This window comes from Penicillium hordei (genome assembly GCF_028827395.1).
Source record: "Penicillium hordei strain IBT 12815 chromosome Unknown utg000004l_segment0_segment0, whole genome shotgun sequence".
In the NCBI taxonomy this organism is placed as follows: Eukaryota; Fungi; Ascomycota; class Eurotiomycetes; order Eurotiales; family Aspergillaceae; genus Penicillium; species Penicillium hordei.
The window spans coordinates 1049742-1072087 of record NW_026623145.1 but is presented as its reverse complement, the minus strand read 5'-3'; the positions used below and the strand labels follow the sequence as shown (position 1 = coordinate 1072087).

The following is a 22346-nucleotide window of genomic DNA, read 5'->3' as shown; positions in this document are numbered from 1 at the left end:
TGGTGTTGGAGGGGTGAGGAACCCCAGGAGGATGCGTCTGGTCATTTTGAGGGATCTGGCGAGTTGAAGATTGAATAGATCAGATAAAATAGCGAATTAGAATTTTACAAAACTGAAAGCAATAAATTTCATTTATACAATCCAAAAATCTCAACTGGCGCTCTTATCGCCCGATTCGAGCATACCGATCTGGCGTAAAGACCTGATCGTAACCATCTCAGTTGACTGAGGATAGATTGTTACTATAGGATCGGGGGTCGACCAGATAGGGTGGTAGATAATTTTACCGGTAGTTCGCCGAAGTCTCATGTCCATACATCCAAGGGAAGCGGGGTAATAGAACAATATAATCCCACTCGTGTCTCAAGAATTTGTTCTCTATTTTCTATCAGAACCATTTAGGCATTCAGTGCCTCACGTACCGCGGCCGACCTCACTTCCATCATTGCAAGATGACTTCTCAAGTTCCATCCCAGCACAAGGCAATCACCTATGACAAGCCAGGGACAGCTAGTATCCAATATCTCACAGTCGACACACCGCAACCTGGAAATGGTGATGTCCTTGTGCGTATTACACACTCGGGCGTCTGCCACAGTGATTGGAGTGTGATGACCCGCAGAGAAGGAGACGTCGGCCCTCCAGCCCAATCTGGACAGATCGGAGGACACGAAGGCGTTGGGGATATTGTGGCATTTGGCCCAAACACTGAACAATTTGGGTTGAAGCTTGGAGACCGCGTAGGCATCAAGTGGATGGCTCGTGTATGTGGGAGCTGCTTCCCTTGCGTAGCTGGCCGCGATGGCTGCTGTTCGAACGGGACAATATCTGGATATGGCGAGCCTGGAACTTTCCAGCAATATGCACTTGCGCCTGCAAACTACGTTACTCGCATCCCTGATGAGCTCACAAGTGAACTGGCGGCACCGATGCTTTGCGGGGGAATCACCGTTTATGCCGCGTTGAAGAAATGCGGTGCGAAGCCAGTGAGTAAACACTACATTTTTTGTCACGCTTAGGAGAAATGCAATAAGCTCGGCTAATGATATTCCAGGATGACGCAGTTGTTATTATGGGAGGAACAGGGGGTCTCGGTCATTTAGCCCTCCAAATGGGAGGGCGCGGTATGGGGTTCCGAATGATTGTAATGCCCTCAATGTCATATTGACAGCAAAACAAGACTAACCTCTAACTTGTGATTAAGGCTATCGACTACGGTGACAAGAAAGAATTCGCAGAAGAATGTGGGGCTGAATCCTACATCGATGTCTCCAAGTATGACAGCAAGGATCCTCAACTCACTGTCGATGTCAAAAAGGTTACCCCTCACGGGATCGGCGCCGCTGCCGTCATCGTATGCACTGGTGCCAATGAAGCCTACACTATTGCCGTATCTTTTGTACGATATGGGGGCACCGTTGTTTGTGTTGGAGTCCCCGAAGGCGCTCCAGTTGCGATTGCCTCCGCGGATCCCGCTACGCTTATCAGCCAGGAAATCAGTATTGTGGGGAGCGTGGTTGGAAACCGTATGGACGCTATTGAGACCATGGAGATGGCCGCTCGTGGAGTGGTAACGACTCGGGTCACCGTGCAGCCGATGTCAACCCTCATGGATATCTTTGACAAGATGAACAAGCGACAATTAAAAGGTCGCATCGTTCTGGATTTAACTGACTAGGCTGATTGCGGTTGGGCCAGGAAATAAGTGAACGTGGAGAGGTTTATATACAAATTGAGGTGGGGAATCCTGGTGGTCTAGAGTAGAACTGTCAATTTGAGAAATGGGGTTTATTTGCATGATACGGTGAAATGGGGTTGGATGGTGGGGGGGGACGAGTGAGGGGCTTCGTTTTCTCCATTGTAAATTACAACTTCACAATAAATGATGAGATCACAGAGATGATTGCAAAACTACTCACACTTTCCAGCGTAAGAGTGGCATTCGGACAGATACACATGGCCACTCATCCATGAATGCTCAGGTGTCGGCGAAACGGGTGCCATCGGCGTCGCTCAAGCGGGACCTCCCCCGAACAATCGCCATCCCTCGAAGAGTCGTACTAAGCCGAAGCGGGAAACTACCGTTTCCCCTAGTTTATGTAAGATAGCTTTCTCAAAATAGATATTCGCATCCTCTCCGACTTAGCATACTAAACAAGGCTATAATTTCACTATAACCGTCCACTTGATCTGATTTCGTGAACATGTCCTCCATTACAGAGGTTACGGAACACACCGCAAAGGTTGACCTCTTTCACAACTATCAAAACTCGATCAATGGAAACTTGGTGAGCACTGAGCTCACTAGATATGCTATCAATCCGGCTATTGGTGAGCCCAATGAGCTGGTGCCCATTTCCACACCGCAGGATGTGAATACTGCAATGGATGCGGCACAAGCCGCGTTCACATCTTGGCGCAAAAGCTCCTACGAATTTCGCAAGGCATGTCTGTGCAAATTCATCGCGCTCTTAACAAAAGAGCAAGGAAAGCCGCTCAAGTTCGCAACGGTAGAATACGAAAAGGCCATCGAATGCATGCAGGCCTTTGCCGATCTAGAACTGAAAGAAGAGGTCGTACAGGAAGACGATGAAACGCGTATAGTGTGCCGGTATACACCACTGGGCGTCTCCGTTGGCATCGTCCCATGGAACTTTCCTCTCCTCCTCGCTTGCATCAAACTGGCTCCTGCGACACTGGCAGGAAATACCATCATCATCAAGCCTTCGCCATTTACACCTTATTGTGGTCTAAAGCTGGCTGAGTTGGCGCAAGAATGCTTCCCACCGGGTGTCGTCCAAGCGCTGAGTGGCGACGACAACTTGGGGCCATGGCTAACCGCGCACCCCATCCCGGAGAAGATTTCTTTCACAGGATCGACAGCCACGGGTAAAAAGATCCTGCAGGTCGCGGCTGCGACCATGAAGCGTGTTACCTTGGAATGTGGTGGCAATGACCCAGCCATCATCTGTTCGGACGTTGACATTGATGAAACGGCGGAAAGGGTGAGCATATCTCATTGTCATGAATTTTGACGTATTAAATTGATAAGTAATGATTTCTGTTAGGTTGCACACTTCTGCTTCCTGAATTCCGGTCAGATCTGCCTTGCCATCAAGCGCATTTATGTCCACGAGTCCATTTATGAAGCATTCCGAGATGCGATGGTCCGATTTATGAATACATACAAGATTGGAAACGGGGTCGACGAGGGTGTGTTCCTGGGCCCAGTTCAGAACAAAATGCAGTTCGACCGGGTTCAAGGGTTTTTGGACGATATCGAGAAAGAAAATTGGTCTGTCGCAACTGGTGGCAAGAACATCGACAGGTCTTCTGGTTACTTCATGACTCCTACCTTGATCGATAATCCTCCGGATGATAGCAGAATCGTGCAAGAGGAGCCTTTCGGTCCGATAGTACCCTTGATGACTTGGACCAACGAAGATGATGTTATTTCTCGTGCCAATGACACCCGGATGGGTCTTGGGGCCTCAGTCTGGTCAAGAGACCTTGACCAAGCCGGCCGAATTGCACGCAATATCGAAGCTGGGTCCGTATGGGTGAACACGCATTACGCGTTGCAACCAGCCGTTCCGTACGGTGGTCACAAGGAGAGTGGTATTGGGTTGGAAGCTGGAATGGGAGGGCTATTGGCATTTTGTAACCCACAGTACCTGCACCTGAAGAAGTAAACTCGCTTTTTCCGTTCGAGCAATTCTTACGATGGGCGTGGAAGGCTACTTTGTCTTGTCTCGATACAATGAATCTTGAATGGATTTTGAATAGTTTATGCTTCTCTAGTAGTTCCCTAGGGAGTCTTATCCTTGATTTTAAGACCACTATCTACAAACAGCCAATATGTCTTATTGTCGTTGGCTCTTATTACCATTGCCAAATTCTTCTTTCCATTTGATCTTGCGGACAAGGAGTGGAATGGGGACGAACCAGGATCGCAGTCAACCCAAACGGGGATATCTCCAGGCATATTGACTTGTGTGAAAGTGATAGTCAAGAATTATGATCCTTAGAATTACGAGAGATTCAGTACAGTTAAGTAACAATCAGTAAAAGCGAATTCAGTTCTTGAGCCACCGTCCTAAACCCTTTTCGGTGAAGTACGGGAGATGGAGGCAAGTACATGTATACGATAGAGAAACCGAAAATGGATTCCCAACCACTGCAACTGGATTAGGTCACCGCCAATATTCAAGACACTGAGATAACCAAGAAAGGTATACACTCCATCTCCTCCACATCCTAATCGATTCGGGAGTTTACAATTTTTACCCGGAAAGTCGGCGGACGGCCCGAGAGATAAGCTGATGCTTGTCTGGGCGGGGAGGATATCCATGGACGTTTTATAACCAATAATGGAGCTATCTGCACTATAGCCAATTACTTTTCGAAAAAAAAAAAGAGACCTGTGGATTGTGTTACTGTCAAGTCAAAATGAACCGATCACTCTCTGTCGATGTTCTGGTTGTTGGAGGGGGGCCTACCGGCCTTCTCACAGCATACCAGCTAGCACAAGCTGGGTATTCCATCCATATCGTGGACAAGGAGTCTAAATTTACCATTACTCTATACGGACGTGCAAATGCACTGTAATCACGATCTGCTGAGTTTCTCGATCAGCTCGGTTTAGCAGATGATATCATGCAACAATGCTATATTGTTCGCCAGAGCTATACATATGGTGAGAACGGGGATCGCATCAATCCAGGGCGGGTTTGGGACTTTGTAGAAAATATCGAAGACACTAGGTAAATAAATCGGTCCTGGTTCTGTCTTGCTATTATTGACTCACTATATCAGCTTCGACTTTGGTATCATGCCGAGGCAACAATTCATTGAGAAGACTATTCGGATCCGTTTGGAGGCAGCAGGTGTTAAGCTGCACTCTCCTTGTAAGTGCGTGAACATCGAAAAGACCGATGAGCCAGACGCAGATGGCTATTATATTACTGCGACTTTGCGGGATATGACCACCAGAGAAGAATATACAGTCAAGAGGTTCGCATGTCGCAATAATCATCTCTTGTTCATGGATAGCTAACTGGATAAGAGTGCATACTTGATGGGCGCCGATGGAGGAAGAAGCTTCGTCCGCAGGCATCTCGGCGTAGAATTTGAGGGGAATACAACCCAAGACAAATGGATTCGAGTTGACGGCAGAGTCATAACCAACCTTCCCACTCCGAGAAATTATGGGTAAGTTGCAAAGAACTTGTAGCTGAGAGAGGAGCTGCTAATAAGTACAGATCCATTCAAAGCGCAAACCACGGCAATGTCCTCTGGGAACCTCTTGATCATGGTGCGACTCGTATTGGCTTTGTCTTCACCGAGGAACAAGAGCGCAGATGCAACGGCAATCTGACAGAAGAGGTAGTGTTGCGAGAGGCAGTTGCAGCAATGTAGCCCTTCCATGTAGAATTCGAAAATATTGATTGGTGGACATTGTAAGTTCGGTTGATTCCATGATTGCTTTCCTAGCAAGGAATATCGTTATTGACAATAAGTAGATATGTGATCGGGCAGTCGGTGGCATCGACGTACTAGCCACATTCTCACATCATCCTTGTCGGTGATGAATGGTGAGACTCCCCTCGCGTAAGATGTATTTAATTGGTACAATACTGAGTATTTATGGAACAGTCATACCCAATATTCTGGTGCTGCACAGGAGCTCAACACCGGAATTCATGACGCTGTCAATATTGGCTGGAAGCTCGCATTGGTCGTGAAAGGGAAGGCTAAACCTACCTTACTCGAGACCTACAGCATAGAGCGACGCGCCGCAGCCCAAGGCTTGATTGCCTTTGACCGTAAATTTTCCACGTTAATGCCAAATAAATGGCCCGAAGACATGCATAAAGTCTCGTATGAGGACATCAATGCAGCACTGGCGGATCTCTTTGATGAAGCTCAGGGATACAACACCGGCCTGAAGATAGCATATGAGCCTAACTTGGTCAACGTGGTACCCGCTAAAGATTATACCTCAATCTGCGTTGGTGCTCGCGCACCAGACGCTGGCCTTTTCAAGCCGGGGGTTATCCAATCAATCCGTTTACAGTCCGCTCCTGCTTCTACATTGTTACATTTGCGGGTGATGCTCGAATGACGCTACCGCAGCTTACTGCGGTCTCTACTACCTTGAACAGCGCTGGGCATTTCAGATCTTTTTTCTCGGATACGGCGAAGCTAGATACTATCGTTTCTGCTGATCCAAAACTAAGCGCTGAAGAGGGACTGGGAGTACCAGCATTCGGCACAGTTTATATGGATGACAAGAGGCAAGCTCACTCTCGATATGGGGTTAATCTGCGGTATGGATCCCTTGTCTTGCGACTAGATGGACACCTGTGGTTTGCGGCCGAATTGAGTGTTGCTGGACTCGAGGCTGTGAAGATGTATTTGGGCAAGTTCATCATCAGCAAAATGGGGATTCAGCAAAAAACATACTGATAGCACAGAACATCAATTTGTAGTGACATCTGATTGAAGATTACCTCTCAAGTTTTGAACCTGTGCACCAAGGATATATCAATGATTATCTCCCTAACTCTACCGAATAAATCCCTTTGCCTTTCCCTAACAAAATTTCTCTTTGTGTCTTTGGAGGTTTGCTTCTATTCCGCGTGCTCCTTTAGGTTGATCAAACTCGAAACAGCTTATCTATGATCTTGATCCTACCTTCAAGGTCATGGATGCCTATCATTCATATTTGATCTCATATACTGGTGTCAGTAACCCAGAGAATGTAGCTAGCTGTGGTAAGGCGGCAATCTTCCCCCCGCCGGCCTCCCTGTCCCGATGTGTCGGGGAACCCCTAATCGGTAATCACGGCCAGGGAATCCATAGGCGATACAGCCAACTATATTAGTGCGCGTCCGGTAGCCTCCCTGTTCCCCAACGTTGCACTCTGCTTGTCATCGCTTAGGGCCATTCTTATCTCTAGAAATGAACTATCCTCAATAAATTCAAAACTATTTCTTGCTTGATAGTACTGCATTCTTCTCTTTGCGAACTCACGACCTTCTTCCCAGTCACCGAGCAGCATGCAGTCCACCCAACCGTCCGCCTGGTTTTCAGTCCAGCATTCTTCTAAATGGGGACGGCTGGAACAAGACGGCCATATTGGACTTCGTCGCGAATCCCTAACTGACTCAGATCGTGGCGTGCGGGGCTGATTTGTCTCGGAGGCAAAGACCTTAGGGTGCGAGGTGAAAGTGGATGAGATGGGCAATATATTTGCCATCTTACCAGGTCAAAATAATTCCATTGCCCCTATTGGAATGGGTAGCCACTTGGATACACAGCCAGCCGGTTCGTTATTCCCTTGTTCTCAATTTACCACCGGATTTAACTCTTGTTTACTTCACTAGAAGGACGATTCGATGGAGTTCTGGCCGTCGTGGCAGCGCTAGAAGTTCTGCGGACTATCAAGAAAAGCAACATCAAAACGTACGCTCCTTTGGTGGCAATCGATTGGACCAATGAGTAAGTGCATTACATACACACAGATACGGTTGTGCACTTGTGGCTAACAAGTGCAAAAGAGAGGGACTTCGATTTCCCAAGATGTGTCCCGGGTCCGGTGTTTGGTCAGAGGCAGAAATCATCTCGGAAGCTCACGATCTGGCCGATCTTAGCAATTCGTCTTGGGTGTTTCGATCAATGTGAGGATCTTACAGCAAAGAGGGAAGTCGTCTGTCCTGTGGGGGTAGTCTATGATGGGACTCCACTGCGCATTGTTAATTGATCTCGAAAGTCCCTCTAAATATGCTCGGATTTATTTTCTAAAATCTAGAAGCACATCATCATCCTCTGCTAGACTACACCATGTATAGATAATACTCACCGTGGCCATTCGGTGCAATCTGCCTCCCCGCCAACTAAATTGCCCTCCGGTAAGAGCACACTGCGAGATAGGTCCATAAGTCTCATCTGGTACAATCGCCACTTGTCCCAGAGAGGTATGCCAACTCGCCGAAATGCTTGGAAATCTACTTCCCAGAGGGTTAGGAGGACCCTTCGCTCCGCCACGAAGCGCCGTATTGTAAAAATTGAGCACGTTATTTCTTCTCTTAGCCAAACATCGAAGCCGACTCCATGTGCTATTAACTTGAGTATCGGTGGGAATCACTGACAAAGACCAGCATGTTTGTAGCGCCAAATCGCTTGGCGACGGAATGGTAATAAGGAATTAAAATCGACGATTGAGAATAGTTGGCTCAATGGAACATAGATCGACCATGACCAGCGTGTTGATGCCGCAATATAGATGTGGCCGAAGAGCTCTAAATTCCAGAGGCCGTGATGCATCCGATAAGACTCGATCCATGATGGTGAATCGATTCTAAATTGGTATATTTCACTATTGAGTTGTGGAAGCCTTCTAGGCAGCCATTCGAAAACGTCGTCCGGAGAAGCAATTGGACGGTGGAGGTTTGCCGACTCGAGACGAGTCAAAAAATGCTAAAGACAAACGCAGGCAGTAAGATGGACTTTTACCGCTGTACTCACAATCTGGCGTTCCGCATTTAGTGAGTTGATGGTGGAAATGGAAACAGGCCACACGATCTTCCCTAAAAAGCTATCGAGCCGTTCAAGCATGGCTGTAGGGGTGAATGTTGTAGAAGCAACAGTGGCTAGCGTGAATTCATTGTGGAGCCCCTCCGAGGTGAAGGAACAGTTCTTCAGGGCATGTTCGGTGACAGTCTTGTAAGAGGTATTAAATACCTGCTTCACTCGGGAGATATTTGTTGCAGACTGTCTAACTGGTAAAGTTGCAGCAGGATTCGAGAATCGACAAAATGATTTCCGCTGGAAGTTTTGCAAAAGGGATCCATTCTCGGCAAAACCGAGGGAATCGATGATTGAATTGGCTACAGTGGCAGTGGTAAAAATTTAGTATATATGTTTTTAGTCCTTGCTAAGTAGCCCAACCCCCTTTCGGGTATTAGGTTACTTGACAAGCACGGGAACATATATTGTGGACGTATTTATATACCCCGCTAACCATCCCGAGGCTCATCCATGGATGCCACCGGTGGAGATAAGATAAGGCGATAAGGAATATATCATGTGATACGTGCCACCACGCACATGACTTTTGATGGCTGCCTGAGGCTGCAAGCCCATTTCCCCCCTTCTTTATGTCATCATAGCTATCGGGAGGTTTGAGGAACCTGGGAATGATCACAGCTCCTGGTGACTGTTATCACGAGGACTAGGTCAGATGCATACCTCTTTATAAGCTAGTACAGTCACCTTAATCAGGGACATACCCATTTTCAACCCGATAACGTTCGGCCTCCTGTATTGATAGTGATCCCCATTTCTCCGCATTATCAAACACCGCTGGATGGCATTTCATCACCACTATCACTGGCTTCTGAAGCTGTTGCCATGAGTGGTCTGACTATAGCCTTCAGTCTGATCCAAAATGATGTCCTCTAACATATTATCACGGTTCCTACCACCAACGGGCTCACCATCGGTCTACGAGACCATTCGCCAACATGACGCCGGGTCCGAATACTCTGATCTCGAAGAACGTGCCGGTTTGGTCATAGACGACCAGCAGGGACAATTTAGTGACCGGGAACTGGAGGATGCACTAGCTGATGCGCAGGATAGTGAAATAATCAGCCCCACCACTGCATTGCTCGGCCAAGCACGGTCGGGCAAGGCACCTGAAGAGCGAGCTTCTCTGTCTGGCACCCGTCGTCGCAAGTCGTCCCGGCCTCGATGGATGGCACAAGAATCGCCACTCGGCTATGAGCTTGATGATCATGATGAAGATGTCCCTCAATCTCTTCTGGTAGAAGGTCATCACGAAGACCCGAAATCACAGTTGCCTCCTCCTCCCCGATCTCATGACCGTTCGAATCGACGAAGAATCCCCAGTCCCGGGCCATCCTCACAACCTACGGGAGTCCGCTGGAATGAACGAGGGGCTCATCAACAACCGCCCAGTGAAAGTGGTCATCCTATAAGGAGATGGTTCACCGGCCAACACCCCGGCCTTGCCAATGTTGATCCCAAGAAGAAAGCAATGTGGCGGTGGGCAAACGTCGAGGATCTGGATAACTTCTTAAAGGACGTCTACATATACTTCTTAGGGAACGGAATTTGGTCCATTCTGCTGACCCGGGTGCTGAACCTCTTGTAGGTCCACGATAATCCCCTTTCCAAAGAACCATAGGAAAAGCTGACGGTGCACACAGGACATTTGCATTCGTTGTTGGTTTCTCTACATTTTTAACCAACTGCATTGATTACACTAAGGTCCGGCGGAGCAAGACTCTGGATGATATCCTCGTGCCCCAATGCACAGCAAATATGTCCGGTTCGTCCACAATTTTGTTGTGGCTCTTCAGCTTCTTCTGGATTGGGAAGCTTTTTCAATACCTGCTAGACCTTCGCAGGCTCAAACACCTACATGACTTCTACCTCTACCTTCTCGGTGTTTCAGATGCGGAGGTCCAGACGATTTCCTGGCAAGAAGTGGTCAGTCGACTGATGGCGTTGAGAGACTCTAATCCATCTACCGCGGCTGCGGTTTCTACCAAACATCGAAGATTCTTGGGCAGCCAGTCAAAGCAGCGAATGGACGCCCACGACATTGCCAACCGCCTAATGCGCAAGGAGAACTACATGATCGCATTGGTAAACAAGGATATTTTGGACCTCACTCTCCCTATTCCATTCCTCAAAAATCGACAACTCTTCTCCCGAACCATGGAATGGAATCTCAATCTTTGTGTCATGGACTATGTCTTTAATGAGCAAGGCCAACTGCGAACCCTGTTCCTCAAGGACACGCATCGAAGAGCGCTGAGTGATGGCTTACGTAGGCGCTTTATTTTCGCTGGCGTCATGAATATCTTCGTAGCGCCCTTTATTGTGGTCTATTTTATGATGCACTACTTCTTCCGGTACTTCAACGAGTTCAAGAAGAATCCGGGCCAAATCGGTTCCCGCCAATATACACCTATGGCGGAATGGAAATTTCGCGAGTTCAATGAGCTTTGGCATCTCTTTGAGCGTCGGATCAACATGTCTTATCCATTCGCCAGTCGCTATGTGGACCAATTTCCCAAGGATAAGACCGTTCAAGTGGCACGTTTCGTTGCTTTCATATCTGGGGCTCTTGCCTCAGTGTTGGCTCTTGCCTCGGTGATAGATCCGGAGCTCTTCCTTGGGTTTGAGATTACTCCTGACCGGACTGTGCTATTCTATCTTGGTATTTTCGGTACAGTCTGGGCTTTTGCGCGAGGGTTGGCACCTGAAGAGACTGATGTCTTCGACCCCGAGTATGCACTCCTCGAGCTGATCGATTTTACACATTACTTCCCGTCCGGATGGAAGGGACGTTTGCATAGCGATGATGTGCGGAAAGAATTCGCAATCCTCTATCAAATGAAGATTGTGATATTCTTGGAAGAGATCTTGAGCATGATTTTCACTCCTTTCGTCCTGTGGTTCAGCTTGCCCAAGTGCAGTGACCGCCTCATTGACTTCTTCCGGGAGTTCACCGTGCACGTTGACGGTGTAGGCTATCTCTGCTCTTTTGCCGTCTTCGACTTCAAGAAGGGCACAAATGTGCTCTCCCAAGCCGGACCCGCGCGTCGGGATCCTAGCAAACAAGATCTGCGCACTGATTACTTCTCAACTAAAGACGGCAAAATGCTAGCTTCGTACTATGGCTTCTTGGACAACTACGGTACTACCAATCAACCTACCAGCCGGCGACCATTCCACCCACCGCCAACCTTGCCAACCCTCGGCTCGCCCACTGCAGGCGAGTTCGGTGCTCTTCCCGATCGCCTTGACCATCTCCAGACACGCACTGGGCCGACCTCCGGTGTGCCATTCGGCCCTCAATCAATGATAGGTGCCTCTAAATTAAGGCAAATTGGAGGATTCGACCACCGCTCTCCTGCCCCGTCCATGCTCCTTGACCCGCACCACCAACCATCGACCACTGGGTTCCGCGCCGCAGCCCGAACCACTTTCCAGCAACACCAGCGCTCCCGGCTCGGACGTTCCCAGCACCCGTCTACGGATCCTATCGATGACGAGGAAGAACCGCTATCCCAAGATGGCCGCGATTCAGCAACACGGCAGTCCGGTGCTCATACTGGCACTTCCAGTGCAGGTGCAGGTACTAGTGACAGCAACCTCGGCGATTCTTGGCGCATGAACCCACTTAGCAGAGACGAAGATGACCCCGCCGAGGGCGATGAAGGCGAAAATATCGACGCAATCGCTGGCGGGGGTGGCGTTTTGGGTTTAATTCAGCAGTTCCAGAAAGCTAATACTGAAGGTAGGCGGACAAATGTGGGGATCTAGATATTTGTTCTCCTATGCAACTTCTAGCATAGTGGTAGGCTTCAGGAAGATCATAGCTTATATGCTTCAGGCACGATATATGACCATTTGATGTGTAGTTTATTATCTCATGGGGAACCTTTTATTTGCTCCATCATGCCGTTAGTTATCTATTATGATGTAGTAAGTAGTCTTGAATACATCGGTAAATTTAGAAACATCTACAGGGTGGCCGCATGCACCCATGCATATCAGGCACTCATACATTTTGCCGCCCATATACCTTGGGTACCTATACGAACGCTTTCTCATGCTAATATACCTACCTCTGTGCCCCTCCTTCTCTCCCACCCCCCCTTCCCGCCTTTCCCCCTTCCCTCATATTCCACCTATCACTCTTGACGCGCCTTTCTTTCCAGCTTTTCTCATAAGTCACGTTAATATTCACAGCATCTCTGGAACGAGATGCTCAACTTCATCTACGGCTGCATCTCGGGAAGACCGACGAAAGAGCCACGCTCTCCCACCGATTCCCGGTCCCCGGAGTCGATCGCTTCCGCTATTGTCACCAAGATTCTCAATGCCGAAGATCCCTACTTACTCAACAAAGAGCTGAAAGAAGAAATTTCCACCGATAATTGGACGGACGCCATAGCAAAGGCTATCTTTCACGGCTTAGAGAATGCAATCAAATCCGGCGCGGAGATGGCGCAAGCTGCATCTGATGCTGCGGCCCAAAGCAGAAATGCTGCTGTTGGCTTTGCAACGGAACATCCTGTATACGCTACGCTGATTGCATTTGGTATTCTGGCCTTGTTGACACCGTGGGCTCTTGAAATCCTTGGGTTTGGGGAGTTGGGTCCAATTGAGGGCTCGTTTGCAGCTGCATGGCAAAGGGCACATGCTGGAGATGTGCCTAAGAATGCTTTGTTTGGTTATTTTCAGAGGCTGGGGATGAAATGGCATTGGGTTTGAAGGTCTATCTGAGTGTGGTGCTCCCGATGGATAAACGGCTTTTTTTTTTTTTGGTTCGCGAGTCCACTATATATTGGCAGCTGGAAATTCGAGACTCAGGCGAGCGAGAAGTCGTTTCGGATTTCTATAGAACGGCAGTCTAGCTCTAGCGCTCTAGACTAGTCAGAGGAGGTAATTCAATACACTACAGCTGTTGAGTCAATGTGAAGGATAAGGGATGAGGTAGGCATGTACATAGAGAACCCATTGATGTGTCTGCCCGAACCCCCATCACACAACTGCAACAAAGATCATCAAGTACCAGTCTATACAATTGGGTTGAGCTGTCAGATATGGATTGTTTGCAACTATACTAGACTACTAGACGACCTACGGCCGTTTTACGGATTGGGCATGTTCCCGGATGGCTGATGTATTCTATGGGGCTGAACTCCAGATGGCTTCTATATTTAGTCAGGACCAAATCTCTTTGCCTTTTCTAAGATTAGCTATATAGGTCCGTGGAAGTTCTTCATCTAGCGCCTTATATATATTAGTAGGGACCCTGCCCTAGGGCCGACTTCGGGACATTATTCACATGTAAGCTTACCAATTCACAATGCTGAATCAAGATAATTATACTTGCGCATTTTGAATATGTAGGGTATCTTTTCCGGCTAGGATGGTTGTAAACGGTCCACGGCATGCAATTGTAATCGTACGGAGTATTTAACGGAGTGTTATGTATCCCTCTCAGCTGCAGGATGCAGGGGTTAGCGAGATGAGCCCTGTGGAGCACATTTGGGACAGGAACGCTTTCATAAGAGCTAGCAGAAGAATCAATTGATGATAGGCTCATTTGAAGACCCTTGCGGGTTGCATGTATTTAGTTCAGTCACAGTCCGGAATCCGGGGCCAATGATCGGCGTTGAAACAGCCCTGGCGATTCGCCCTAAAAAGATGGCGTCTGGGCTGAAATCCCCACTATGTCTTGAGGCCTGAGAACCGCGGGTTTTCCAGGGCATTGGGGAATTGTTGAGGTTGTTAAAATCATTGGAAGAGATCACTTTCTTTCGAGACAAGACAGATAGAAAGTGGGAAAATCGCAAAGTAAAGACATATAGGAACAAACTGAAGATCTCAAAGAAGAGAAAGACCAAAATAGAACGCGGAGGCTCTCGCATGTGGATCCTTTTTATTTACTTGTGGAGTCTCGTGATTTCATCTGGACTTGGCTAATCTCCTTGTTTTTTCTTGCTTTCTCCTTCCTTTCCTTTTCTTTTTTCTAAGAAAAAAGAATACAACCTGAACGGTGACCGCTCGCAATGTTTCGAGCTCGTCGATACCGAGTTCTGGTCATATTTGCGGCGGCTGTCGTCTTCACATTCTTCCACTTTGCGAGGTCACGCGATTGGAGCTATACAGTCATTGAAGAGTCTACTGGCGTTCATACACCCAATCCTGCCCATCCGAATCAACCCGCGAACCCCAAATTCGAAGATCCGGCCGCTGCTGCCGCCATCGAGGAGAGTAAAAACCGTGTGCTTCCCGATCCCTACCGCGGCTCCACCTCCCCACCACAGCCAGAGAAAATACTCTCGCCCGTGGGTCCCAATAGCGGCTCAAAGGATAGCGGTCGTTTTAAAGATGCTTCCGACGCTCCTCCGGTGAAAACGCCCATTAAGGATGACCCGAAGGACTCCGCAAAGGACTCCACGAAGGAACCGGCGAAGGTTGGCAGCACCGACAGCTTATCACCACCCACAACGGAGAACGTCAATAGTGCAAATGGGGAGGAGATAGACAATGGAGGAGCTGGCAGAAAGGCAGCGGAGCGCCCTGAATCTGGCATCCCAACGGCCAAGTGGAAGAAATTCCCGGAACGTTTCCCCGTCCCTGCAGAGGAGGTGATCAAGCTGCCAAAGGAACAATCGAAAACGATCCCCAAGCTGCAAGCGAAGTTCAAGGATGAGTCGAGCTCCGACAAGCAAGAACGTCTACAACGGCTTAGCACTATCAAGGCCGAGTTCGCGCATGCCTGGAAAGGTTATAAGGAGGTCTCGATGGGACATGACGAAGTCAAGCCTCTGTCAAAGGAATTTGAAGACCCATTCAATGGTTGGGGAGCGACATTGGTTGATTCCATTGATACACTCTGGATTATGCAATTGAAAGATGAATTCTCGGAGGCTTTGGATCTGATCAAAAACATTGATTTCAAAACGTCACTGAGAGCAGATATTCCGATGTTTGAGACAACAATCCGCTATCTTGGAGGTCTTTTGGGTGCCTATGACATTTCTGGTCATCGATATCCGGTACTTTTGGAGAAAGCAGAGGAGCTTGCTGAGGTTCTCATTGGTGCCTTTGACACACCTAACCGCATGCCACACCTTTACTATCGCTGGGCCCCGTAAGTCTTGCCACAGTCTATCTCTGATCATCTAAGGATGACTAACCGAATTTTCCCAGGGAGTATGTTGCGAAACCGCATCGAGCGTCTTCCCGAGCTGGCCTGGCTGAAATTGGCTCGCTTTCCTTGGAATTTACCCGTTTGGCTCAATTGACCAAGCGGGACAAATACTATGATGCGATTGCACGGATTACCAACCAATTGGAAAAAATCCAAGATTCAACAAGCATCCCTGGACTGTGGCCTCTACGGGTCAATGCGCAGGGATGTTCCAAGTACTCCAAGGCTACTCCCCCGCGTGATAACAGCCCTACGCGCGAGCAGCACGCTGCTAGTACGACCAAGAGCACTACTACGATAACCCGCAGGCCTTACGCTGCACCGACAGACCTTGAGAGTTATTTGAAGCTGATCCCACGCGATACAACCGCTGACATCGAAGGACATGCCAAACCTGCCAACGATACGCGAGCTGCGAATGAACCTAGCATTCACGCCCGCGAACAAAACACACCATCAGCAGAGCAATGCAATGGCGGCTTGAGACTTCCCAATTCACCCCGCGATAACGTGTACACTATGGGAGGAATGGCCGACTCGACATATGAATACCTGCCCAAGGAATACCTGCTACTGGGAGGCCTGAACGAGCAATACCTGAATATGTATAAAAAGGCAGCCACTGCGGCCCGCAACAATCTTCTTTTCCAGCCCATGGTGAAAGGTGGACGTGATATCCGCTTCATGGCCTTGACTACTCCAATAACACCTGGAAAAGTTGCAGAACTCACTCCCACTGATCTTGAATACGAAGGCGCTCACTTGACATGTTTCATCGGTGGCATGTTCGCCATAGGAGCCAAGGCCTTTGGCATCGATGGTGATCTGGAACTCGCAGCCAAACTGACTGAGGGTTGTGTTTGGGCTTACGAGTCGACACAGACCGGAATTATGCCTGAACGCTTCCGCCTTTTGCCCTGTGAGAAAGGGTCGGCCTGCGAGTGGGATCAAGCCCGCTTTGAGGCTGGCGTGGCGCGCTACTCGCGTGTAGACCCCGGTGCAGGACATTCGTTCCGCAATGGAGAGAGCAGCTACGAACAGCGCGTGAATATGATTGCGCACGATGCACCTCAAGGAGCCGCGAGCAAGTCTGTGCCCATCCCCATGCCGGGTTCATTAAACCCCCACGATAGCGACGTGTTGGTCAAGCGCGATAGACTTGCATTAGAAAATAAGGCGGAGGCATCGTCTGCTGCTTCAATCCCGACCCCTACTCCCGGTGAAGCTGGACTGCAGAACCGAGATGCACCTCGTTCAACTTCATCGCCCGCTTCACCACAGATCGCCGAAGTCGGCAAAGACCACCTCCCAGCAGGCATGACCAGTATCCCGTCGCCGAAATACTACCTTCGGCCCGAGGCGATTGAGTCAGTCTTTATTATGTACCGTCTGACTGGCGATGAATCCTGGCGACGCAAGGGGTGGCAGATGTTCGAAGCCATCTCGAAGTATACTCGAACGGAGCTGGCTAACGCGGCCATCCACGATGTCACAGCCCAGAAGCCGATCCATAAGGATACTATGGAGTCTTTCTGGCTATCTGAGACGTTGAAGTACTTCTACCTTTTGTTCAGCGACCCTACTGTCGTGGACTTGGATAAATATGTTCTGTAAGTGATTGACATAGCCCGTAAACAACAACCAAGCTTGAACCAACACTGACTCTTTTTTTTTACTCACAGGAATACCGAAGCGCATCCATTCTTGCGCCCGGTTGCATAATTGCATTTTTTTTTTTTTTTTTTGCATTTCGCATTTTACATTTTGATACCAATGAAAGTTCTATAATAACACGTACCTGATACATAGTCCTAGTAATGTAGTGTGTACCTTAGGGTTGACCCGCAGTGGGACTCTCGAATTCCCAAGCCCCCGCCCTTCAACTCTCTCCAACTCTTCAAACCCGGTACATAAACCGGCATGAGCTGTCTGACGGGAAATGGAGTCTGAGGTCTCGGAGACTGAGTTCTGGACTGGTACGTTGTTCTCAGTCTCTTTTTCTCCTTTTAAGATAATGCGACGTGACAATTGACCGGTTCTCGCAGAACTTCAAACGATCGTCTCCAAGCACTGTGACTCCGAAGACGAGATCGACGACGCCCTCCGAGCTTATCTCAGTCTAACAACTCAGCACAAAGGTATACATGGCACCTCGACCCCCGAGAAATGATCTCTCTACCCCCGACACGCATGCAGCGCCACGTTCGCCCCCAACTTTGTTTCCACTGCGACTAACACACCCACCCTTCCCTAGACGAATACCTTCGATCGGAAACCGATATCTCGCGCTGTTCCTACAAGCTATTTACGTCGAGTATCTTCGCTTCACATGCGGACTACGTGCGCCGACAGATTCTGTACGGTCTCTTGCAGGACGATGATCCGAATACACTCCACTTCATTGCGTCATTTATCCTCTTTGACGGACGACAGAATGAAGCTGTCCTTCAGATGCTGAATGAGGAGGGCGCGTTTGCGCGTCTCCTTGAGCTTATACAGGCGATGCGAAGGGCGGATCTGGATGGCGACGCGGGTCTTCATCGTTTGTTGATGGACCTTGTGTATGAGATGTCGAGGATACAAAGGGTCAAGATTGAAGATTTGGGTGCGTTTTGGATACACATATGCTGCTGCTGGTAGCTGATTATGGGCTTGTGTGTAGTTCTCGTGGATGACGACTTCATTCGCTGTCTTTTTGATATCATCGAAGATCTTTCTTACGATGTTACCGATCCTTATCATTACCCCGTGATTCGGGTTCTGGTGAGTACTTCCTTCGAGCTTATTTTGGTTGGAATGGCATTGACAAATTGCACAGCTGGTTCTGAACGAGCAGTTTATGATCTCGGCTCATGATCCGGTGGACGGCCGGCCCACTGGTCACTTGACTAACAAGGTTATCAAGGTTCTATCCATGTATGGTGGAATGTATAAGACATTCGGGGAGAACATCATTCTTCTAATCAATCGTGAAGGTAACAGGCCATCCTCCTGTTCATTAAAGCCAACGACTGACAACACGCAGCCGAGACGTCACTTCAGTTGCTCACATTGAAGCTTCTCTATCTCATATTTACCACCCCTAGCACATACGAGTACTTCTTCACGAACGATCTACATGTTCTGGTCGATATATTGATCCGGAATTTGCTTGATCTACCTGAGGAGGCCTCCGCGCTGCGTCATACTTACCTACGTGTTCTTTACCCACTTCTAGCTCATACACAGCTACGAAACCCACCGCACTACAAGCGTGATGGACTTCGGGGGCTACTCAGCGTTCTTGTTCGTGGTCAAGTCTCATATGGGAGCGACCCAGAACACGAGAAGATCATGCATTTCGAAGAGGTCGACGAAACGACACGTCGACTTGTCGCTCGGTGTGCGACAGTGGAATGGCTGCGCAATGACGAACAGCCCGATTCAGCAGAAACGCAAGACACTCCCATTCAAGTGACAACCACTACAATTGAGACTGTCCTGGATCAAGGCGAGCAGCATGCGTCACCTATAGATATCGGCGAATCACTCGATGTCTCTCGCACACTCTCACGAGGAAGCACAATCGCTAGCTCACCCGACACAACCTCACCAACGCGAATGGACTCGTGCAGTTCGTCTAATGCGCCGGAGAGTCGCAAACACAGCTTAATCCACCGGCTCGGCATGAACCTAGAGCCCGCATCCGCATCTTCACTAAGCGTTCAGGCCGTTGCAGCACAGCACGAAAAACCAGGCATAATAACCCCCAGCCGCAAAGACGGAGTCCCTGCCGCCGCTCCCAATGACGAGACGCCAATAATCCGACCACCAAAGGTCAAACCCGAACCACCGAAATCTCGCCGCTGGCGCGGGCGCCGTCTGGCCGTGGATGAAGAAGAGCACCACTCTGCTGGCACAAGCAGCGACGGGAACACCATCCCCGAAGGCGTCGAAGTCAGTCCCACCACCGTTTTCACCCCCAGCACACCACCATCACATACACATACCAGTGATCGCCCCGACTCCGGCTCAGGTTCCACTCTTGCACCCCCCGGTTCACGGCCCCGGCGGGCCGTATCAAATCCACCCCCGGCCCTCCCACCACCACGCCGTTCCAGTCATAACACACCTTCCTCAAGTCACCACCGGCCCGTAGTCCCAGCAGCTGGAACAGGCCGACATGGACAGGCTCCACTTCCGCCAAAAGCGCGCCGTTGGGGACGTGGCAAGCCCCAGCATGGACAGAGTGACTCGGTCGAGAGCGGGGCCAGCAGTGTTAGTCCATCAAAGGAGCCTGAGACTGCTGAAAACACGCCTGTGCCTGCTCAGAAAGAACAGTCACCAGAGGGCAGTGTTGTTTCAGATCCGTTCTCGCCGAAGTCCCCAACCTTGTTGATGTCGCCGTCTGAGGCTACTACCGACAAGGTAGATGGCCCAACCGATGGTCCTGTCGGTGACCATGCGCCTCTCAGTGTGGAGGAGGCAGTGCAGAACGTCTCTCTGCATTGAGCGTTGCTTCTCTGTTTAATTCCCTTTATTTTCATGCTTAGATACACTCTTGGCTCTTGGCTCATTTTCAGTTTGTTTTTTTTTTTTTGGCATGAAGCGCGGCTGTTCGGGTGAACATGTTGGGACATGATAGGTTATGTCTCTAGTTATTTTGCATGGCATGGATATTTGTGAGGAAACCGGCGAAAACTGGATCCCAGAATAACAAAATAGAGTATTTTCGCTGACAAGAATGGAGTAGTTTACAGTAATAAAAATAGTTGGAATAAAAGTACAAATCCATCTACCACAAAGCCTGCTTCAGGCAACTTCCCTCAACAACCCCGAGTATGGACTGGAGTATGAGCTGGTCATCGATACCAAAAGCGAACAGGCTGATTCAAAAGTCATCTTAAATCTTCAACCCCCAACTTCGCCCCAGCCCAATAGCAGTATTCCACCCAAACCCAGCACACTGTCCAATGCCAGTAATCTTATCAGCAAGCGCCTTCCGATCCTCAAACCGGCGCTCCACAAACGCAGCCGTCTCCACAAGATCCGGCGTCGGGTCACGGGTCATGACAACCTCAGCACTGGCATAGATAGCCGAAACCGCCAGACGGCGCGTATACCAAGTCGCATCAACAGCGTCATCGCCAGAAAGAGTAAGGATATCTGAGGCCAGGGCGTGCAGTTCCGTAAGAGAGAGGGGGATATTAGCAAGAAGCGACATTTGCGCGAGAGCCTAGCAACCATGGATTAGTATAGGAATTCTTCTGCATCTATCTGCTTCAAAGGAAAGAAGGGACAAAGAAAGAAAGAAAAACTCACATCCTGCCAAACATCCTTAACCTCCATATTCATCCTCAACCTCTCCAAAAGCAACCCCCGAACCCTCTCCTCAACAGAAAGCTCATGAACATCTTTCCCCTTCTCCGCCGCAATGCGCCGGAATAACCCTCCCTCCTCGACCTTCCCGCGCAACAGACCCCGTCGACTAGCAAGCCAGAAGAGGATGAGGTCGAATTCGCCGCGCGGGAGTAGTTGCACCGAGACGTCGAGGAAGCCGGCGTCCCGCGCACCGAGGGTTAGTGCTGTGGCGGAGAAACCGTGGGTTGGGACGTGGGCGAGCGCGGAGGTTAAGATTGCGGTTTGGGAGTTTGTGTAGGAGTGGTCTGGGAGCCGGGCGTGTAGGGCTGAGTGGTAGGTTCGGTGTCTTTGATTAGTTCGGGGTTTGTGTTGAGTTGTGCGGGTTGTTGGTGTGGATTGGAGGGTTTTTGTGCTCAGTGCTCGGGTTTGACGGATTGACTGGGCTAGGAAGGGGTTGGGGACCCTTTTGGGGAGAGTGCGGGCGAGGTAGGACATGGTTTTGGTGTGATTGGGGGAGTCAATGGAGAGGTAGATGTGAAGATGTGATTATTGGAGATGGATTGGGATGTTGGTCCGTGCGTTTGGTGTAGTATAAGAGCCAAATGGATCTAGTGTGCATACAAAACTACATATGTACATATGTGGAGCATTATGCATGGGTTGCATCTATTTTGATTGATTACTATGTATATAGACTGGGGGATATACTTGGTTTGCATCAAGCTTATAATAAGTCGATCACTACGTCTCAGCTTTGGGGACAAGTACCTTTTGTATGGAATCCACATACAAAGAGTACAAGTTAGAGCTGTCCAAAGCTCCACTCAACCACACTATTATCGGCCTATGTGTATATAACGTCGATACCTATAGGGTAAGACCATATAATCCTAATAATATAATTATAATAACAATGAGTCCAACTCTAGAGATAGAGTCTAGAATAGTGGTGAAAGATTGTAAGTGATCCAGTTCTGTTTATACAACCCAACAGCTAAGGACGCTGAGAGAGAGGCAGACAGGGAGCTCTTTACAAAGCACTGAATCATAATAAATTTGGTATAAAACCTGAGCAATCTCCAGTCTACTTCCGAAGTTCTTCCATTCTAAGATTGCGTGAGACAAGACACCATAAGACACGACAAAGAGCGATAAGCCGAGATACCTGTGGGCAAAAGGGACGAGACAGAAGAGAAAAGAGATATGGAAGAGGTATGAAGAGAATTCATTAGTCCGA

The 22346-nt window shown here is 49.0% G+C and overlaps 8 protein-coding genes across 8 annotated transcripts; 7 read left to right on the top strand and 1 right to left on the bottom strand.

Annotated features, from left to right (window-relative positions):
- Positions 1-452: 452 nt before the first annotated feature.
- Positions 453-1678, top strand: N7537_007671 (zinc-dependent alcohol dehydrogenase; the record flags this gene model as incomplete). The annotated part of the gene is made up of 3 exons (XM_056898726.1): positions 453-986; positions 1055-1144; positions 1205-1678. The coding sequence occupies 3 exons, from the start codon at positions 453-455 to the stop codon at positions 1676-1678; spliced, it is 1098 nt and encodes a 365-aa protein (XP_056750802.1).
- Positions 1679-2204: 526 nt separating this feature from the next.
- N7537_007670 (aldehyde dehydrogenase family protein) lies at positions 2205-3692 on the top strand (the record flags this gene model as incomplete). Its single annotated transcript, XM_056898725.1, has 2 exons — positions 2205-3005; positions 3069-3692. The coding sequence occupies 2 exons, from the start codon at positions 2205-2207 to the stop codon at positions 3690-3692; spliced, it is 1425 nt and encodes a 474-aa protein (XP_056750801.1).
- A 964-nt stretch (positions 3693-4656) lies between these two features.
- Positions 4657-6468, top strand: N7537_007669 (Monooxygenase FAD-binding; the record flags this gene model as incomplete). The annotated part of the gene is made up of 6 exons (XM_056898724.1): positions 4657-4763; positions 4816-5013; positions 5068-5211; positions 5262-5385; positions 5684-6052; positions 6136-6468. 6 exons carry the CDS (start codon positions 4657-4659, stop codon positions 6466-6468), a joined length of 1275 nt encoding a protein of 424 aa, XP_056750800.1.
- A 2983-nt stretch (positions 6469-9451) lies between these two features.
- On the top strand, positions 9452-12363 carry atgI (autophagy protein ATG9; the record flags this gene model as incomplete). Its single annotated transcript, XM_056898723.1, has 2 exons — positions 9452-10176; positions 10236-12363. The coding sequence occupies 2 exons, from the start codon at positions 9452-9454 to the stop codon at positions 12361-12363; spliced, it is 2853 nt and encodes a 950-aa protein (XP_056750799.1).
- Positions 12364-12807: 444 nt separating this feature from the next.
- On the top strand, positions 12808-13317 carry N7537_007667 (uncharacterized protein; the record flags this gene model as incomplete). Its single annotated transcript, XM_056898722.1, has 1 exon — positions 12808-13317. One exon carries the CDS (start codon positions 12808-12810, stop codon positions 13315-13317), a length of 510 nt encoding a protein of 169 aa, XP_056750798.1.
- Positions 13318-14621: 1304 nt separating this feature from the next.
- Positions 14622-17491, top strand: N7537_007666 (class I alpha-mannosidase 1A; the record flags this gene model as incomplete). Its single annotated transcript, XM_056898721.1, has 3 exons — positions 14622-15709; positions 15769-17379; positions 17452-17491. 3 exons carry the CDS (start codon positions 14622-14624, stop codon positions 17489-17491), a joined length of 2739 nt encoding a protein of 912 aa, XP_056750797.1.
- Positions 17492-17708: 217 nt separating this feature from the next.
- Positions 17709-20260, top strand: N7537_007665 (DUF2013 domain-containing protein; the record flags this gene model as incomplete). The annotated part of the gene is made up of 6 exons (XM_056898720.1): positions 17709-17745; positions 17815-17907; positions 18024-18374; positions 18432-18532; positions 18588-18744; positions 18795-20260. 6 exons carry the CDS (start codon positions 17709-17711, stop codon positions 20258-20260), a joined length of 2205 nt encoding a protein of 734 aa, XP_056750796.1.
- A 391-nt stretch (positions 20261-20651) lies between these two features.
- Positions 20652-21604, bottom strand: N7537_007664 (uncharacterized protein; the record flags this gene model as incomplete). The annotated part of the gene is made up of 2 exons (XM_056898719.1): positions 20652-20984; positions 21071-21604. The coding sequence occupies 2 exons, from the start codon at positions 21602-21604 to the stop codon at positions 20652-20654; spliced, it is 867 nt and encodes a 288-aa protein (XP_056750795.1).
- Positions 21605-22346: the final 742 nt, after the last annotated feature.